A 19,344-nucleotide genomic window follows, 5' to 3' on the forward strand; every position below is an offset into this window, starting at 1 on the left:
AGTTCTACCAAATTGGAATAAGAACAAGGGCATCACACAAATAAGATGCCGCACTTGACACAGTGGCGAAATACAAACTTCCATGTAAGCCTCCAGCTTAGTCCATTGATCCTGAAAAGAACAGCTATCCTCTCTATGAATAGTAGTTCTCTAGCTCCGAGTAGAGAAGCCCTACTACTTTAGGCACCGTGCGCCTTGATATTTAATGGAAGATGGCGACAGGAAACATCTTTTCAAAGACAGGAGATGGGGAAAAAGGAAACCCTGACTTTAAACCATCTTAAGAAAAATCTCCTAGCATGGTCTGAACAGGAAAAACCTCCACAGAGGAATCCTAGTACTTATAAAGTTCTACAAGCGTGTATCGACACGGCGTATCAGAGTCGCTCCACAGTAGCCAAAACCTTCCTTCAATCAATACACAAAGGTGTTCAAGCTTAATCTGAAGGATACAACTTCAGTATCAGATGAAGGAATTATACTGTCTGAATCTGAGATTTTACCCTCAGACGCTACCCGACATAATCTCCTCATCAGACCTATGATGTAGGCAACCCAGTGTAGCCGCAGGAGGTACAGAAACCTTACTATCTGAATCACTAATGTTCCTCTTGCGATTTACCTTAGTATAGGAAAAAACAGACAATGCCACAGGGAACGCAGAAAATACCTAGGCAGAAATTCTGTAGGCAAAAAACTCCTCCAGGAGATTGAGAGGAACCACAGGGCACTGCATGTGACGCCATAGAGGCTTAGGGACGATAAAGGAGAAAGACATGAGGCTCAAAATAAAACTCAAATATGAGGAATAGAGTTTAACCAAAACAAAATGATCCCAGAAGCCAAACACATTGTTCTTAGGAACAGGCCCCTGTTCCAACCCTGAACATAAAAGCTTGTAGAATAAACCCTTAACTTAAGGATTTAACGTGTACAGAAAAATAGCAATAGGAAAAAGAACGGTTTTATAAATGTTACTAAAACCCTTTTGCAAGCTAATCTCACCTCAATGGGAAAGTATAACAAAGGCTTTCAGCTTTAATTGTATATTATAGTTAAAGATTTTAAAATCTACAGAACTTTGATACATAAGCATAGTGCTTAAAAACTGATGTACAGAGGCTTGACCGGCAGAACAAGGAACTCTCGGGACCGCCGCATTGTTCATAAAGTCTCTGCTTCTCTGAGACAAAGAAAGCTCGTAGAGCAAAGACACCACTCCGTTCTCTCTCTGGAGAACGAGGCGGGGTCTATCCACTGAACAAAAAACAGGAATTAAAATGGTGCCGCTTTGCTACAAGAAGAGGAAGGCGGGACTTACCATCAGCAAAGAATGAAGCGTGAAACCATTCCACCGCTCTTCATTCTGCCGATTCAGGCAAACAAAATAACCAGAGTCCTGCTAAAAGCTTTGCAGGGGCGATTAACACAGCAAAAGAGAAGCGCCAATAAGTGATCCGGCGCTCTCCAACAATCTCCTTAAAGTGCTTAAAAAGACTTAGCTCCCTGTGGGCGCCAATCGGGGAAATGTAAAAACACTGTACCCAACAACAACACAAATAAATAAATAAGAAATTAGGATGGAATTAACCCCTAATGACTTCCTTCAAACTGAGTCCGCAATTGAAGGTTAACTCCTTCCTTGCCATGAAGGAGGTTAACCCTTAGTCTCCAAAACACATACAGTAACAGTGCCTGCCCTCTGCCATAAACATCCTTCCCTGAAGGATTCCTAGTCCCATATTAAGTGCATATAGATTTAAACCTTCAGTGCCAGCCTCCTAGCCCTAGAAGTCAAAAGGCACTTACCTGCACATACAGCTGTCCGGCAGGAAGACAGCACACCCAGTATGAGAGGATGCCACTCCTCGCAGAGACCTGTGTAGAAAGAAAGAACAGAGTAAACCTACTCTGGCTTTCAATACTAGCGCAGCAACCTGTTAGGAAAATGCAGTGAGGCCCACCTCGCAAGTTCCTAACTGCTTTAAAGCCACCACTGCCCTACTGAAGAGACTAATGTGGAGTACGGCTAGACCCAATCTGGATAGAAAAGATAAGAGCAAACCTACTCTGGCTTTCAGAATCTCTTCAGCAACCCTAATGAGACACAAAACAGCTGGAGGGGTGGGACTCCCCAATCTCTTGGATTATTATAGGGCATCTAGATAGCCCAGACATCCCTGTTAGGTAGGCAATCTAAGGATATTCTTTGGACTTCTGTGGAAACGGGTCTAGGAGGATTAGAACAACCTGATGCACTATTATGGCACTCCCACACCCAGAAAAAGCACAAACTTATATGGAGATCTCCGATTTTAGAATCCATACTACAAACCCAGACCTATATAACACGACATACCAGCCTCTTACCCAAATGTTCCTTGATGAGACCACTGAGATATCTCTTGCGGACGGACACATATAGAGAACTAAATAAATGGGCAAATAAAGGACTCTATAGAGTAGCAGACTTAATAGAAAATAAGAAAATAATGACATACAACCAACTACATGACAGATTAGCCCCAATTAAACTCCAATGGTATATGTATCTTCAACTAACATCATCAATACGCAAACTCTCTAAAGACATGACTGCCCAAACAAAAACAGTAATAGAATTCCTATACAGCTCAAATACCAGATCGAAACGCACTATATCGAAAATATATTTAGCCATCCAACTTGTTAATGGTGATATTAAGTCACCGCTTATGAATAAATGGGAAAAGGATCTGGAGACCCAGTCTGAGAAACAAACCTGGGACAAGATATTAGGATCAATTAGTAAAGGCCTCATAAGCGCTGACCTAAGGGAAAACTCAATAAAAACTGCCTTTAGATGGTATCTTACCCCAGAGAGGACATTCCATACATCCTAGGGGTCAACTAAATTCTGTTACGGGGCAGCAGTGAAATAGGCACATATAAACATATGTGATGGGAGTGCTCAGAGATAAAGGAGATATGGAAACTCACTGAATAAACCGTGCCACCTCCTTCATGGCTAAGGAACTCTGAGTTCCTCCCTAGTAGTTGATGTAAGCTACTGAGGTGATGTTGTCCGACTGGAACCTGATCAACTAGGCTAAGGACAATTGAGGCCAAGCCATCAGAGCATTGTAAATCACTCAACTCCAATATGTTTATGGGGAGAGCAGACTTCTCCCGAGTCCATAGTCCCTGCAACTTTAATGAGTCCCAGACTGCTCCCCAGCCTAGCAGGCTGGCATCCATGGTCACAATCCCCCAGGAAGGTCTCTGGAAGCATGTGCCCTGAGACAGATGGTCCTGAGAAAGCCACCATGGGAGAGATTCTCTTGTCGACTGGTCTAAATCTATCCTCTGAAACAGATCCGAATGGTCTCCGTTCCATGGTCTGAGAATGCATAATTGCAGAGCTCTCAAATGGATTTGAGCAAAGGGAATGATGTCCATGGAAGCGACTGTCAGATCAATTACCTCCATACATTGAGCCACTGATGGCCGAAAAGTAGACTGTATAGAGAGGCAAGAGGAAAGAATTTTGGATTTTCTGACCTTCGTCAAAAAATCTTCATAGATAGGGAATCTATTATGGTCCCCTAAGAAAACCACCCTTGTAGCTGAACAAGGGAACTCCGTGGGAACGTAGAGAAGACAACAAGATCTCTGTATGAGAGTTTGCTTGTAGAAAAGATGGCATCTGAACCTATATGTCGTCCAGGTAGGGCACCACTGCAATTCCCCAAGACCTGATAACTGCCAAGAGAGCCCCCAGAACCTTTGAGAAAATTCTGGGAGCTGTAGAAAGGACAAAACGGAAGAGTCACAAACTGAAAATGTTTGTCTAGAAAGGCGAATCTCAGGAACTTGTGATGATCCCTGTGGATCGGAACATGAAGGTACGCATCCTTCAGGTCTATGGTCGTCATGAACTGACCCTCTTGGACCAAAGGAAGAATGGAACTAATGGTTTCCATTTTGAAGGATGGTATCCTGAGAAACTTGTTGAGGCAAATGGGTCTAAAATGGGACGAAAAGTTCCCTCTTTTTGGGAATCACAAAAAGATTTGAATAGAATCCTAGATCCTGTTCCCTTACTGGAACAATCACTCCCGGGGAGGAAAGGTCCTGAACGCAGTTCAGAATGCCTCTCTTTTTTACCTGGTCTGCAGATAATCTTGAAAGGTGAAATCTGCCCCTAGGAGGAAAAGTTTTAAATTCTATTTTGTATCCCTGAGATACTATGTCCACAGTTCAAGGATCTGGGACATCTCATATCCATGCTTAACAAAACAGGGAAAGTCTTCCCCCAACTTGATCCGATCCTGGACCGGGGGCCTACCCTTCATGGTGACTTAGACTCAGCTGCGGGTTTCTTTGATTGCTTCCCCTTATTCTAAGACTGATTGGGCTTCCAAGAAGACTTGGACTGCTCCTGCTTGGAAGAGGGAGAGGAAGACTTTTGATCTTTGTAGTTATGAAAGGAATGAAAATTACTTTGACGTCCTTTGAGTCTGTTCTTCTTGTCTTGTGGTAGAAAAGACCCTTTTCCACCCGTAATATCAGAAATTATTTCTGCCAGACCAGATCCAAACAAGGTTTTAACCTTGTAAGGAAGCACCAGAAGCTTGGACTTTAACATCAGCTGACCAAGATTTTAGCCACAAAGCCCTGCGGGATAGGACAGTGAAGCCAGACATCTTGGCTCCCAGTCTAATAATTTGCATGTTAGCATCAGAAATAAAGGAATTGGCTAGTTTGAGAGCCTTAATCCTATCTTGTATCTCCTCCAACAGTCTCTACTAAAATAGATTCAGACAAGTCATCACACCAATAAGGATGCAGCACTTTCTACTGTAGCAATGCAAACTGCAGGTCCATTGCAGACCCTGATGAACATACATTTTTTTCAAATAAGCCTCCGACTTCTTGTCCATGAGGTCCTTAAAAGAGCAGCTATCCTCTATAGGGATCGTAGTTCTCTTAGCCAGAGTAGAAATAGCCCCTTTTACTTTCGGCACTGTGCGCCAAGAATCTTTAATGGAGTCAGCAACAGGAAACATCTTTTTAAAGACGGGAGGAGAAAGGTATCCCTGGCTTCTCCCATTCCTGTGAAATAATCTCTGGCACCCGGTCTGGAACAGGAAACACTTCCACAGAGGAAGGAACATCATAGTATTTATTAAGTTTACTAGACTTCTTAGGGTTGACAGCGACAGAAGTATTGGAGTCATCCAAAGTAGCCAATACCTACTTTAACAGTATAAGAAGGTGTTCCAGCTTAAATCTGAAGTTTAATTCTTCAGTATCAGATAAAGGAATTATACTGTCTGAATCTGAGATTACACCCTCAGAGGCTACCAACATAAACCTTACTATCTGAATGTTTAATTTTCCTCTTGCGCTTTCCCAGCATAGGAAAAGCAGATAATGCCGCAGATACCACAGAAGATACCTGTGCAGCAAAATCTGCAGGCAAATAAACTCCTCCAGGAGGCTGAGAGGAGCCATTGAGGCTTGGGACGTTAGAGGAAAAAACCGTGGCACTGCCTGAACAGCATAATCCTGAGAGACATTGGGCTCAGTGGGCAACAATTTATCTTTATTTTGAAGAGTTCTAGATAAGCACGCAGCACAAAATTGCACATGCAAAACAATTTGTGCCTCAAGGCATAACAAACATTTATCAAAAGATAGAGTCTTCCATGTCCATAATTCAGAAAAAAACAAAACCCCAAAATTAAATGAGCATTTTTTTTTTATATTTAATTTATTGGGAACTGTCACTTTAAGAAAACATAATTTATGCTTACCTGATAAATTCCTTTCTCCTGTAGTGTGGTCAGTCCACGGGTCATCATTACTTCTGGGATATTAACTCCTCCCCAACAGGAAGTGCAAGAGGATCACCCAGCAGAGCTGCTATATAGCTCCTCCCCTCTACGTCACACCCAGTCATTCGACCAAGAACCAACGAGAAAGGAGAAGCTAAAGGGTGCAGTGGTGACTGGAGTATAATTTAAAATTTAGACCTGCCATAAAAAACAGGGCGGGCCGTGGACTGACCACACAACAGGAGAAAGGAATTATCAGGTAAGCATAAATTATGTTTTCTCCTGTTAAGTGTGGTCAGTCCACGGGTCATCATTACTTCTGGGATACCAATACCAAAGCTAAAGTACACGGATGACGGGAGGGACAGGCAGGATCTTTATACGGAAAGGAACCACTGCCTGAAGAACCTTTCTCCCAAAAATAGCCTCCGAAGAAGCAAAAGTGTCAAATTTGTAAAATTTGGAAAAAGTATGAAGCAAAGACCAAGTTGCAGCCTTGCAAATCTGTTCAACAGAGGCCTCATTCTTAAAGGCCCAAGTGGAAGCCACAGCTCTAGTGGAGTGAGCTGTAATTCTTTCAGGAGGCTGCTGTCCAGCAGTCTCATAAACTAAACGTATTATGCTACGAAGCCAAAAAGAGAGAGAGGTAGCAGAAGCTTTTTGACCTCTCCTCTGACCAGAATAAACGACAAACAGGGAAGACGTTTGTCGAAAATCTTTAGTTGCCTGTAAATAAAATTTCAGGGCACGAACTACATCCAGATTGTGTAGAAGTCGTTCCTTCTTTGAAGAAGGATTTGGACACAAGGATGGAACAACAATCTCTTGATTGATATTCCTGTTAGTGACTACCTTAGGTAAGAACCCAGGTTTAGTACGCAGAACTACCTTGTCTGAGTGAAAAATCAGATAAGGAGAATCACAATGTAAGGCTGATAACTCAGAGACTCTTCGAGCCGAGGAAATAGCCATTAAAAACAGAACTTTCCAAGATAACAATTTTATATCAATGGAATGAAGGGGTTCAAACGGAACACCCTGTAAAACGTTAAGAACTAAGTTTAAACTCCATGGCGGAGCAACAGTTTTAAACCACAGGCTTAATCCTGGCCAAAGCCTGACAAAAAAGCCTGAACGTCTGGAACTTCTGACAGACGTTTGTGTAACAGAATGGACAGAGCTGAGATCTGTCCCTTTAAGGAACTAGAGGATAAACCCTTTTCTAAACCTTCTTGTAGAAAAGACAATATCCTAGGAATCCTAACCTTACTCCAAGAGTAACCTTTGGATTTGCACCAATATAGGTATTTACGCCCATATTTTATGGTAAAATCTTTCTGGTAACAGGGCTTCCTAGCCTGTAATAAGGTATCAATTACTGACTCAGAAAATCCACGTTTTGATAAAATCAAGCGTTCAATTTCCAGGCAGTCAGCTTCAGAGAAATTTATTTTGATGTTTGAAGGGACCCTGAATCAGAAGGTCCTGTCTAGAGGCAAGACCAAGGTGGACAGGATGACCATGGCCCACTAGATCTGCATACCAGGTCCTGCGTGGACACGCAGGGCGCTATTAGAATCACCGATGCTCTCTCCTGTTTGATCCTGGCAATCAATCGAGGAAGCATCGGGAAGGGTGGAAACACATAAGCCCTCCCGAAGGTCCAAGGTGCTGTTTTAAGCATCTACCAGGGCCGCTCCCGGATCCCTGGATCTGGACCCGTAACAAGGAAGCTTGGCGTTCTGTCGAGACGCCATGAGATCTATTTCTGGTTTGCCCCAACGGTCGAAGTAATTTGGGCAAAGACCTCCGGATGAAGTTCACACTCCCCCGGATGAAAAGTCTGACGACTTAGAAAAAGCCGCCTCCCAGTTCTCCACTCCCGGGATGTGGATTGCTGATAGGTGGCAAGAGGTGAGACTCTGCCCAGTGAATTATCTTTGATACTTCCTTCATCGCTAGGGGCTTCTTGTGCCCTCCTTGATGGTTGATTGTAAGCTACAGTCGTGATGGTGCGTCCGACTGAAATCTTGATGAACCCCCGAGTTGTTAACTGGGGCCAAGCCAGAAGGGCATTGAGAACTGCTCTCAATTCAGAATGTTTATTGGCAGGAGACTCTCCTCCTGAGTCCATGATCCCTGAGCCTTCAGGAATTCCAGACAGCGCCCCAACCTAGCAGGCTGGCGTCTGTTGTTACAATCGTCCAATCTGGCCTGCTGAATGGCATCCCCCTGGACAGATGTGGGCCGAGAAGAGCCACCACAGAAGAGAATTTCTGGTCTCTTGAGTCCAGATTCAGAGTAGGGGACAAATCTGAGTAATCCCCATTCCACTGACTTAGCATGCACAATTGCAGCGGTCTGAGGTGTAGGCGTGCAAAGGGTACTATGTCCATTGCCGCTACCATTAAGCCGATCACCTCCATGCATTGAGCCACTGACGGGTGGTTGAATGGAATGAAAGGACACGGCAAGCGTTTTGAAGTTTTGTTAACCTGTTCTTCTGTCAGGTAGATCTTCATTTCTACAGAATCTATAAGAGTCCCCAAGAAGGGAACGCTTGTAAGTTGGAAGAGAGAACTCTTCTTTTCGTTTACCTTCCACCCATGCGATCTTAGAAATGCCAGTACTAACTCTGTATGAGACTTGGCAGTTTGAAAGCTTGAAGCTTGTATCAGAATGTCGTCTAGGTATGGAGCTACCGAAATTCTCGCGGTCTTAGCCACCGCCAGAAGAGCCCCCACAACCTTTGTGAAGATTCTTGGAGCCTGTAGCGAACCCGAAAGGAAGAGGTAACAAACTGGTAATGCCTGTCTAGGAAGGCAAACCTTAGGTACCGGTAATGATCTCTGTGAATCGGTATTGTGTGATGGTAAGCATCCTTTAAATCCACTGTGGTCATGTACTGACCCTTTTGGATCATGGGGTAGAATTGTCCGAATAGTTTCCATTTGAACGATGGAAAACTCTTAGGAATTTGTTTAGGATCTTTAAATCCAAGATTGGTCTGAAGGTTCCTTCTTTCTTGGGAACCACAAACAGATTTGAGTAAAAACCCCTGTCTGTGTCCGACCGCGGAAACCGGATGGATCACTCCCATTAGTAACAGATCTTGTACACAGCGTAGAAACGCCTCTTTCTTTATTTGGTTTGTTGACAACCTTGACAGATGGAATCTCCCCTTTGGGGGAGAGGATTTGAAGTCCAGAAGATATCCCTGAGATATGATCTCTAACGCCCAGGGATCCTGGACATCTCTTGCCCAAGCCTGGGCGAAGAAAGAAAGTCTGCCCCCCACTAGATCCGTTCCCGGATCGGGGGCCCTCAATTCATGCTGTCTTAGGGGCAGCAGCAGGTTTTCTGGCCTGCTTGCCCTTGTTCCAGGACTGGTTAGGTCTCCAGCCTTGTCTGTAACGAGCAACAGCTCCTTCCTGCTTTGGTGCAGAGGAAGTTGATGCTGCTCCTGCCTTGAAATTACGAAAGGAACGAAAATTAGACTGTCTAGCCCTAGGTTTGGCTCTGTCTTGAGGCAGGGCATGGCCTTTACCTCCTGTAATGTCAGCGATAATTTCTTTCAAACCGGGCCCGAATAAGATCTGCCCTTTGAAAGGTATGTTAAGTAACTTAGATTTAGAAGTAACGTCAGCTGACCAGGATTTTAGCCACAGTGCTCTGCGTGCCTGAATGGCGAATCCGGAATTCTTAGCCGTAAGTTTAGTTAAATGTACTACGGCATCTGAAACAAATGAATTAGCTAGCTTAAGTGTTTTAAGCCTGTTTGAAATCTCTTCGATAGTAATTGAGTCAAGAGTCTCTTCCAGGGACTCGGACTAAAAAGCGGCCGCGGCCGTGACAGACGCAATACATGCAAGGGGTTGCAATATAAAACCTTGTTGAACAAACATTTTCTTAAGGTAACCCTCTAATTTCTTATCCATTGGATCTGAAAAGGCACAGCTATCCTCCACCGGGATAGTGGTACGCTTAGCCAGAGTAGAAACCGCTCCCTCCACCTTAGGGATCGTCTGCCATAAGTCCCGTGTGGTGGCGTCTATTGGGAACATTTTTCTAAATACAGGAGGGGGGGAAAAGGGTACACCGGGGCCTATTCCCACTCCTTAGTAATTATCTCTGTAAGCCTCTTAGGTTTAGGAAATACGTCAAGTACTCGCCGGTACCGCATAGTATCTATCCAGCCTACATAATTTTCTCTGGGATTGCAACGGTATTACAAATCATTCAGAGCCGCTAATACCTCCCCTGATAGAACGCGGAGGTTTTCAAGCTTAAACTTAAAATTAGAAATGTCTGAATCCACTCTATTGGGATCAGAATCCGTCACCTGCAGATTGAAGCTCTCCGTCCCTCATGTTCCGCATACTGTGACCCCAGTATCTGACACTGGCCCTAGTATTATCAGCGCACTCTGTTCTCACCCCAGAGTGGTCACGCTTCCCTCTAAGTTCTGGTATATTAGACAAAACTTCAAGTCATAACATTAGCATGTCCTGCAAAAGTGATTTGTAATGGCCGCCCTGAAGTAACCCCGAGTTTACCATATCACGCACCTCCTCCCGAGCGGGAGATGCAGGTACTGACACGTGAGGGGAGTTAGTCGGCATAACTTTCCTCTCATTGTCTGGTGAATGATGTTCAATTTGTACAGATTGACTTTTATTTAAAGTAGCATCAATGCAATTAGTACATAAGTTTCTATTGGGCTCCACTTTGGCTTTAGCACATATAGCACAGAGATATTCCTCTGAGTCAGACATGTTAAACACACTAGCAATTTCAACCAGCAACTTGGAAATACTTTACAATTTAATTTTCAAATAGTATGAGAAAAAAAAAAAAAACGTACTGTGCCTTTAAGAAGCACAGAAAGTTATGACAGTTGAGTAACAATAAACTATAAAATCAAATTCTTTCCGGTAAAAATACAAATTTAGCAAAGGATTGCCCCCATTAGCAATGGATAACTAACCCTTAAATAGCAGAAAAAATGTACAGAATATAACGTTTTTTATCACAGTCAAAGCACAATCTCACAGGTCTGCTGTGAGTGATTACCTCCCTCAAAATAACTTTTGAAGACCCTTGAGCTCTGTAGAGACGAACCGGATCATGCAGGGAAGAAAAAAAGACTTGTGACTGAATTTCTGATGCGTAGTAAAAGCGCCAAATTAAGCCCCTCCCCCTCACACGCAGCAGTGAGGGAGATCAGTAAACTGTCATAAATTAAATAAAATGCCCGCCAAGTGGATAAAAATAGTGCCCAAAACAATTTTTCACCCAGTACCTCAGAAAATTAAACGATTTAACATGCCAGCAAAATGTTTAACATCAAATAAATAAATTGTCGCAGAAAGCCTGCTGCTAGCCGTTCTCACTGCAAGATAGGCTAAAGTTTTATTCATACAGTATCATTCCAGTGAAGTGCCATTCCCCAGAATACTGAAGTGAAAATATACATACATGACAGCCTGATACCAGTTGCTACTACTGCATTTAAGGCTGAACTTACTTTATATCGGTATTTGCAGTATTTTCTAGTCAATTCCATTCTCAGAAAATAATATGCTGCTACATACCTCTTTGCAGGTGAACCTGCCCGCTGTCCCCTGATCTGAAGTTTACCTCACTCCTCAGATGGCCGAGAACAGCAACATGATCTTAACTACTCCGGTTAAAATCATACAGAAACTCAGGTAGATTCTTCTTCAAATTCTCCCTGAGAAGGAACAACACACTCCGGTGCTGTTTTAAAATAACAAACTTTTGATTGAAGTTATAAAAACTAAGTAAAATCACCACAGTCCTCTCACACATCCTATCTATTAGTTGGGTGCAAGAGAATGACTGGGTGTGACGTAGAGGGGAGGAGCTATATAGCAGCTCTGCTGGGTGATCCTCTTTCACTTCCTGTTGGGGAGGAGTTAATATCCCAGAAGTAATGATGACCCGTGGACTGACCACACTTAACAGGAGAAATAGAAGATACCTGAGAGAGGTTAGCACTACGTATCTATGCTAGCTAATCAAATTAGAACCACTACACCTCAGCCTGACTGCACGTTTGGCCCAAACACTTACAAATTCATACAACCCTGATTGAATAAATACTACAAGTGTGCTATAATTAAGTGATTCATTCTACCACAAGCAGCTTGTTCAGCTTATACATACTATCAGCCCACAATAAAGTAACAAGGAATATATTTTAAATCCCAGATAAAAAGTAATAACCCCTTAGTCTCTAGTCACATATAAGTGCCTGCTCTCTGCCTGTAAATATCCTAAATAAAGGATATACACGTCCCAGATTAAAATTGCAGCTCAATCTTCTTAAGTGCCAATCTCCAATACCTAGAAAAAAAAGGCCCTTACCTGCAATCTAGCTGTCAGGCAGGATGACAGCTTACAAGGTATAAATAAAAAGAGAGAGAGAGATGCACTCAGCTGAGACAGAACAAAAGCTGGAAAAACTTCCGTGCCTGTTCATTTTATTATAGTGTGCCACTCAGGGTGCATACTCTTTTAGCACACTATGCCCCTTCACAGAGAAAAAATATCCTGTAGCATATCAGTCTGACCCTGCCCAATGACAGTCCAGCGCCGAAATACCAGGCAATTCTTCTCTGAATAAAACAAAACAACAACCCCAGACGATCGTCAGTGAGGTGCAGTCGCATCTCTCTAAGGGCATGTGTGCAAGGAGTCCACGTCAGGTTTCCCCTTTTACTCTTAGGGAGACCCAAGAGCAATTTGCATAAATAAAAAGAGAGAGAGAGAGAGAGATGCACTCAGCTTACAAGGTGTGAAAGGACACACACTTCTCACAGAGATCTGTAAAAAAAATAATATGCTTACTTGATAATTTTCTTTTCTTCTGACGGGGAAAAACCACAGCTGCATTCATTACTTTTGGGAAATACAGAACCTGGTCACCAGGAGAAGGCAAAGACACCCCAGCTAAAGGCTCAAATACCTCCCCCACTTACCTCATCCCCCAGTCATTCTGTTGAGGGAACAAGGAACAGTAGGAGAAATACCAGGGTGAAAAAGGTGCCAGAAGAATAAAAAATACGGTCGCCCCATAGATAAAAACGCGGGCGGGGAGCTGTGGACTCTCCCTGTTGGAAGAAAAGAAAATCAGGTAAGCATAATTTAAGTTTTTCTTCTTAAATGGGGAGAGTCCACAGCTGCATTCATTACTTTTGGGTAAACAATACCCAAGCTATAGAGGACTCTGAATGCAAAAGGGGCGAGAACAAGAGGCGCCCCTTCTGAGGGCACCACAGCCTGAAATCACCCAAAGCCCAACAAAAAAAACTGCTTCACAAGAAGCAGAAGGACCAAACAAAAATGGAAAGGACCAAGTAACTCTAGCCCTTGCTAGAGACCGCCCAGAATTACTAGACTCCACCGAGCACGAAGGCCTCCGAGTAGACAAAGTCCCGCAAGCTCCGAGCCCACACAGAAACGCACCCCCGACCTGAGGGAAGGGGGGACCTCCCCATTCACCCAAAAGGGAAAAATAACTCAGATACAATACCACTGGACAACAACAAGGACCACTGGACAACAACTAGGGCAATAAAGAAACCCGAACATAACTCCCAGAGCGCAAACAAGGTTGCAACAGGACAAAAACTGCATAGATAACGAACCCTACCGACAAAGCAGAGATTAGGGAGGAAAAATCCCAGACCCCTATCTGCATGGACATCTAAGGGGCCAAGTAACGCCCCAATCCTAGAAAACTAGAGGGACAAGATAGACCCCCTTCCAAACACAGGGTGCAAACTCGCACTCAGAATAGAGTGACCAAGGAATAAACCACCCCCGGGAACCGCTAAAAGTAGCACCGTAATATCTAAGTATGCTCCAGATGAAGCCACAGGCTTCCCTCTGCAAAAGAGGTCTCAGCGGACATGAGTCGTCAACACTAGCTAAACAAAGCTAGGAATCTGCACCAGGACTCTCCCAGAGGAAAAGCTCAGAAGAAAAAAGTGCAGAGCAACTCCCTCCCAAGAAGACAGGGGGGAAAGGATAGCACCCAAAAACCAGCAGAGAAAGAGCTACCTGCTGAGGGAAGGAAACACTGCGAAACCTCCCACCTAAGGAAGGTCCAAACAATATAGCGATGATAGGCGGTCAAGGCTCAACAGGGCTGTCAGATCCCTGACCCCCACGCCGAGGCAACGGACCCAGCATCAAAGTCCGAAAGCACAAGGGAATGAAAAGTTCCCCGAACCACCAAAACCCTCAGGAATGAGGAGGGGATCCAGACCCCCCCAAGAACGAGCTTGGGTACCAGAACCCAGGCACAGCTCTCTTCCCAATAGAAGGGACACTCCCAAAAAAAAGGAGAACCCATACTGAGACTTTAGAAACAGCATGACACCAGAATTCAACCCGTCACATAACATCCTGCACACAAGGCAGGGAGGACAGCCTAAACAGAGGAAGAGAAGGACCTCCAGGGCACAAAATGGATACTGTGGTATGCCCAGTCTTCCCACAAAAGGAGGGGAAACGCAAACATAACCGTTCATCCGCCCACAGGCATGGAGCATAAAGCTTACCGATTGACAGGAACCATCCAGCCACTACAGCTGGCCCAGAAGAATTCCAATTCTCTGTTAAAAGAAGAAAACTCCGCCAAAGAGACAAGAGGATGTTTACGGAACTGGAAAACTGGGCAGTCCAGATCCATCTAAGAGATCAGGACACAGAAAACCCCAAAACGCCCAGTCAAAGACAAGGATCAGGGCCATAAAACCGGACACCCGGAACCGGCTTAAAACCAATAACCCCTGAGGAACCCATGGGTTACCCCATCCGGAGAAGACCTTGCACCCTAGGTGATGCAATCACAGCCACATCCAAGGGACCTCGGACACTGAACGTTCACGTAAGTATCCCAGAGACAGGGAGCTTGACCCCTAAATGCTTGAGGGACAATAAGTCCAAATACTAAGAAAAACTTACAAGAGAACAGCACTCAGAACCTAGAATTGTAGATCAAGAAGATTAATAGTCTCCAAAATCCTCTCAGGATCAATATATCCCAGGAAGCCCCTACAGCTCAAGGAATTTACGAATGAACTAGCATTCCAAGTACTAACCATGCCCGATCCTACTTATCTCCCAAGATCAGACGAGATCAGGCGCATTCAGGGTGGAAAGGCCATAGGAAACCTAAACGCCTAGCAGGGGCAACCGCAGGAAAAAGAGACAACACAATCTCCAGAGCTTCAAAAATATGGAAGCAGCCGAGATATCGTAGGGGGAAACAAAGGGCCAAAAACCAGAGCTTTCAGAAAACAGAAGACCAAAAACCCAGCCCCAATGAAGGGGAAAAAGCGGCACAGAAACCTCGAGCCCAAAAGGAAGAGGTATAGTCACCAAGGATTCACAACGGACAATCCAAGAAAAAGAATACCAAAAGAGGAGACGAGAATCACCACCTAACCTGGTACCACGGATATCCAAAGAGTCATCTGACCTTGCAACCCCATCGGGAAGAGAACTCTATCTCCGAGGCCAAAGGACCTCAGGAACCCCCAGAGTAAGCCTTAGCAGAATCCAACAATCAGGAACAGGACATTGAGGACTGAGCCCAATCCCCGCTGATGCCCCACCCAAAGGAAAAACGAGGACCAAACTAACGTCTAGGAACAAAAGGCCTCCTATAATATATACAATCAAGAAAAAAAACAACTCCTCACCAGAGTGAGCAAACTCGGGACACCCCAACCACGTGGTTGATATAGAAATCCAGGAACAGAAAAACTAGTGCCCGACCAGGACCAGCCTGATATATAGGGCACCACAGAAACTGTCCAAGCCCACATAAAAGTCTAATACCTAGTAGGGATAGACAAATAAACGATAGACATAACAATGTTCTAACACAAATTATCAAACTTCCGTAGAAGTGCTAAAGAGACCACAAAATCGCTAGTATCAAATTCCAGAAAAGAAATGTTTTCAAAAAGGAAAAACTATAACAGACATGAGCTACTCAAAATGAAATAAAATACATTCTAACGGATCAAAGTAAATGAAGGCAGCACCCGCAGGTGAACGTCCAAGAAGAATGGACACACTAACAGGACCCAGCCAATCAGAGGCCCAATTCTTCCAAAGCTCAGGACTGGAATAAGATACCCCAAGAAAAGAAAAATGGAGACAACAAGGAGATTGACATCATCCCCATGCGTCTAACCCAGCTTGCCGTCCGGAATGGAAGACCGAGGATCCATCGAACCATTAGAACTGCAATCATCCAGCACTGCCAAAACATGCCTCAGAAGGACACGAAGGCGTGCCAGTCTATAACGAAAGGCAAGTCTTAACTCCAGCAGGGCAACTGTCAAACCCGGCCCCGAGGGTTGGACCCCTGAAGCCTCAAAGGAAACCGCTTCCCCAGAGGGCTGATCTGATCCAGAAGATCCCACGCCTGACGAGCCCTGGTTAGCAGAACACGGACAGTATCTTCCAGGAAAATGTAAATGCGCCAATGCCATAGATATGGCCGTGCGAAACCATGCCGTAACTTCTGGAGGAAACAAGTCGGTATCCGGAGAAGGGGTAACAGCATTTGGGACACCTGCTTGCATAGCAAAAGAAGGATCTAGGGTGCACGCCCCGCGGGATATGGAATCCTCAAGGGCGGATGGCTCAGCGGACACTAAGTTCCCCCGATTCGGGAGAAAAGAGCACTCTAAAGAGGCATTCGGAACATAACTGATGGGCATGGATTACCCGGGCCATTTCAAATTCTTTGAAAGAAGTAGAATCTGAATCAGAGACATCCGTCTCCACAAAATCAGAATCCTACATAACTTGGTGATTGAAATTATGGATAAAAAATAAACGGCACCTAACACCCCCAATGGCTGGGGCACTCACCACCTCCTATGACCCAGACAATTAGCGAAACAGACTCTCTCCATCACCACACAGTCAGGAATATGGAAATGGAGAACAGAAACGTGACCACGCCCGGTCACAAGGTGCACTGTGCAGGCCAAAGAAAAGTGCACCAGTCCAAAAAGACCGCACAGGCTGAGAAAAAAGGCCGGTATGTTCCGAAATAGCCACGAGCCCATCACTACACTTTAGCAGACAATCACAAAACAAACATGATTAAAGTACGCCCTGGTTCAATAACCTCCCTCAGGAGATATTAACCCTTGATTCCAAAGATAAGGCCATAACTTATTCATATACATTACATACTTATACTAAAAGTAAAATGAAATGATCTTACCGGAATCTACGCCGTGGAACAGGAACTCTTCGAGTGTGACAGATAGTAGCATCGCTTCTGACATGGACTTGAGTGGAGAAAGCAGGAAGCGAAACTCGTCAACACTGATTGCTTATGGAGCTGTTAATATGAGTCAGGATCGTTTCACAGAAAGACTCTCCCTGCATCTCGGGACTCTAACTTTCATCCATGCTCTCACTGAGAGGCTGACAGGACTACTTAAAACTCCAGTCCCATTCCGAAGAGTACTACCCTCCATAAGAGACTAAACCGAATCTTCCAACACTTTTCTGCCAACCTCCTGTGACGAAAGGCAAAGAATGACTGGGGGATGAGGGAAATGGTGTAGGTATTTGAGCCTTTGGCTGGGGTGTCTTTGCCTCCTCCTGATGGCCAGGTTCTGTATTTCCCAAAAGTAATGAATGCAGCTGTGGAGTCTCCCCGTTTAAGAAGAAAAGAAAGAACAGAGTCACCAACTCTGGCTTTCTATAACTAGGGCAGCAATATGTTAGGAAACAAAGTAAGGACCACCTCACAACTTCCTAACTGCTTTAAAAGCCACCACTACTCTACTGAAGAGATTAATGTGGACTCAGCTATACCAAATTCTTGCTTGCAGGGAAAAGTACCCAAAAAAGGAATTAATTTCTTCAGACACCAAACTTCACCTCCTTCATTGACAGAGGCAAAGAGAATGACTGGGGATTATGGGTAGGGGAGTGACACTTAACAGCTTTTCTGTGGTGCTCTTTGCCTCCTGCTGTTGGCAAGGAGTGATATTCCCAATAGTAATTGGAATGACGTTGTGGACTCTCCATATCTTAGGAAAGAAATATGGTTCTACTGGATCATGAAAAAAAACAATATTACTTGAAGCTCACAGGATAAAGCCTACTATATATATTTACACAACATATAAGATACAGCTATAAATACCTTACCCTAGTGAAGGTTCTAGACCAAATTTACTATATCCAAAAATGTAAAACTTGACTCAAGCTATATACAAATTTAAAACAAATTCATAAACCAAGATCCCCTCTTACTTTTCTTTTTCTATCTCTTTCTTTCTCTCTATATTTTCTCAATTTTTTAGTTTGTTTCTAATTATCACATTGATTAGAAATGTTACAGTTTACCTAACAATGTTTAAAATTGTAAATGTTTATTTGAGTCTCCTCTCTCCCCAGGTATATGTGAAAAGGAAATTTATGCTTACCTGATAAATTGATTTCTTCTACGATACAACGAGTCCACGGATTCATCCTTACTTGTGGGATATTATCCTCCTGCTAACAGGAAGTGGCAAAGAGCACCACAGCAGAGCTGTCTATATAGCTCCTCCCTTGACTCCACCCCCCAGTCATTCGACCGAAGGTATAGGAAGAGAAAGGAAAAGCTAAAAGGTGCAGAGGTGACTGAAGTTTTAAAAATAAAATAAATTCTGTCTTAAAATGACAGGGCGGGCCGTGGACTAGTTGTATCGTAGAAGAAATCAATTTATCAGGTAAGCATAAATTTCCTTTTCTTCTACAAGATACGACGAGTCCACAGATTCATCCTTACTTGTGGGATACAATACCAAAGCAACAGGACACGGATGAAAGGGAGGGACAAAACAGATACCTAAACGGAAGGCACCACTACTTGAAGAACCTTTCTCCCAAAAATAGCCTCAGAAGAAGCAAAAGTATAAAATTTGTAGAATTTGGAAAAAGTATGAAGGGAGGACCAAGTCACAGCCTTACAAATCTGTTCAACAGAAGCATCGTTTTTAAAGCCCATGTGGAAGCCACAGCTCAAGTGGAATGAGCCGTAATTTTTTCAGGAGGCTGCCGTCCAGCAGTCTCGTATGCCAGGCGGATGATGCTTTTCAGCCAAAAAGAGAGAGAGGTAGCCGTAGCTTTTTGACCCCTACGCTTTCCAGAATAAACAATGAATAGAGACAATGTTTGACGGAAATCTTTGGTCGCTTGTAAGTAAAACTTCAAGGCACGAACCACGTCCAAGTTATGTAACAGACGTTCCTTCTTAGAAGAAGGATTAGGACACAAGGAAGGAACAACAATTTCCTGATTAATATTCTTATTTGAAACAACCTTAGGAAGGAATCCAGGTTTAGTACGCAAAACCACCTTATCAGAATGGAATATCAGATAAGGTGAATCACATTGTAACGCAGAAAGCTCAGAAACTCTTCGAGCAGAAGAGATAGCAACTAAAAACAAAACTTTCCAAGAT

The 19,344-nt window shown here is 43.9% G+C and overlaps 1 protein-coding gene across 1 annotated transcript in view; it reads right to left on the reverse strand.

Annotated features, from left to right (window-relative positions):
• Window positions 1-505: 505 nt before the first annotated feature.
• The window catches only part of EIF2AK2 (eukaryotic translation initiation factor 2 alpha kinase 2), a 517,665-nt gene continuing 498,826 nt past the window's right edge, over window positions 506-19,344 (reverse strand). The window contains exon 17 of the mRNA XM_053712508.1: window positions 506-622. Coding sequence (XP_053568483.1) covers window positions 506-622 — 117 coding nt within the window. The remainder of the gene's footprint in view (window positions 623-19,344) is intronic.

Source organism: Bombina bombina, chromosome 4 (genome assembly GCF_027579735.1).
Source record: "Bombina bombina isolate aBomBom1 chromosome 4, aBomBom1.pri, whole genome shotgun sequence".
NCBI classification, from domain to species: Eukaryota; Metazoa; Chordata; class Amphibia; order Anura; family Bombinatoridae; genus Bombina; species Bombina bombina.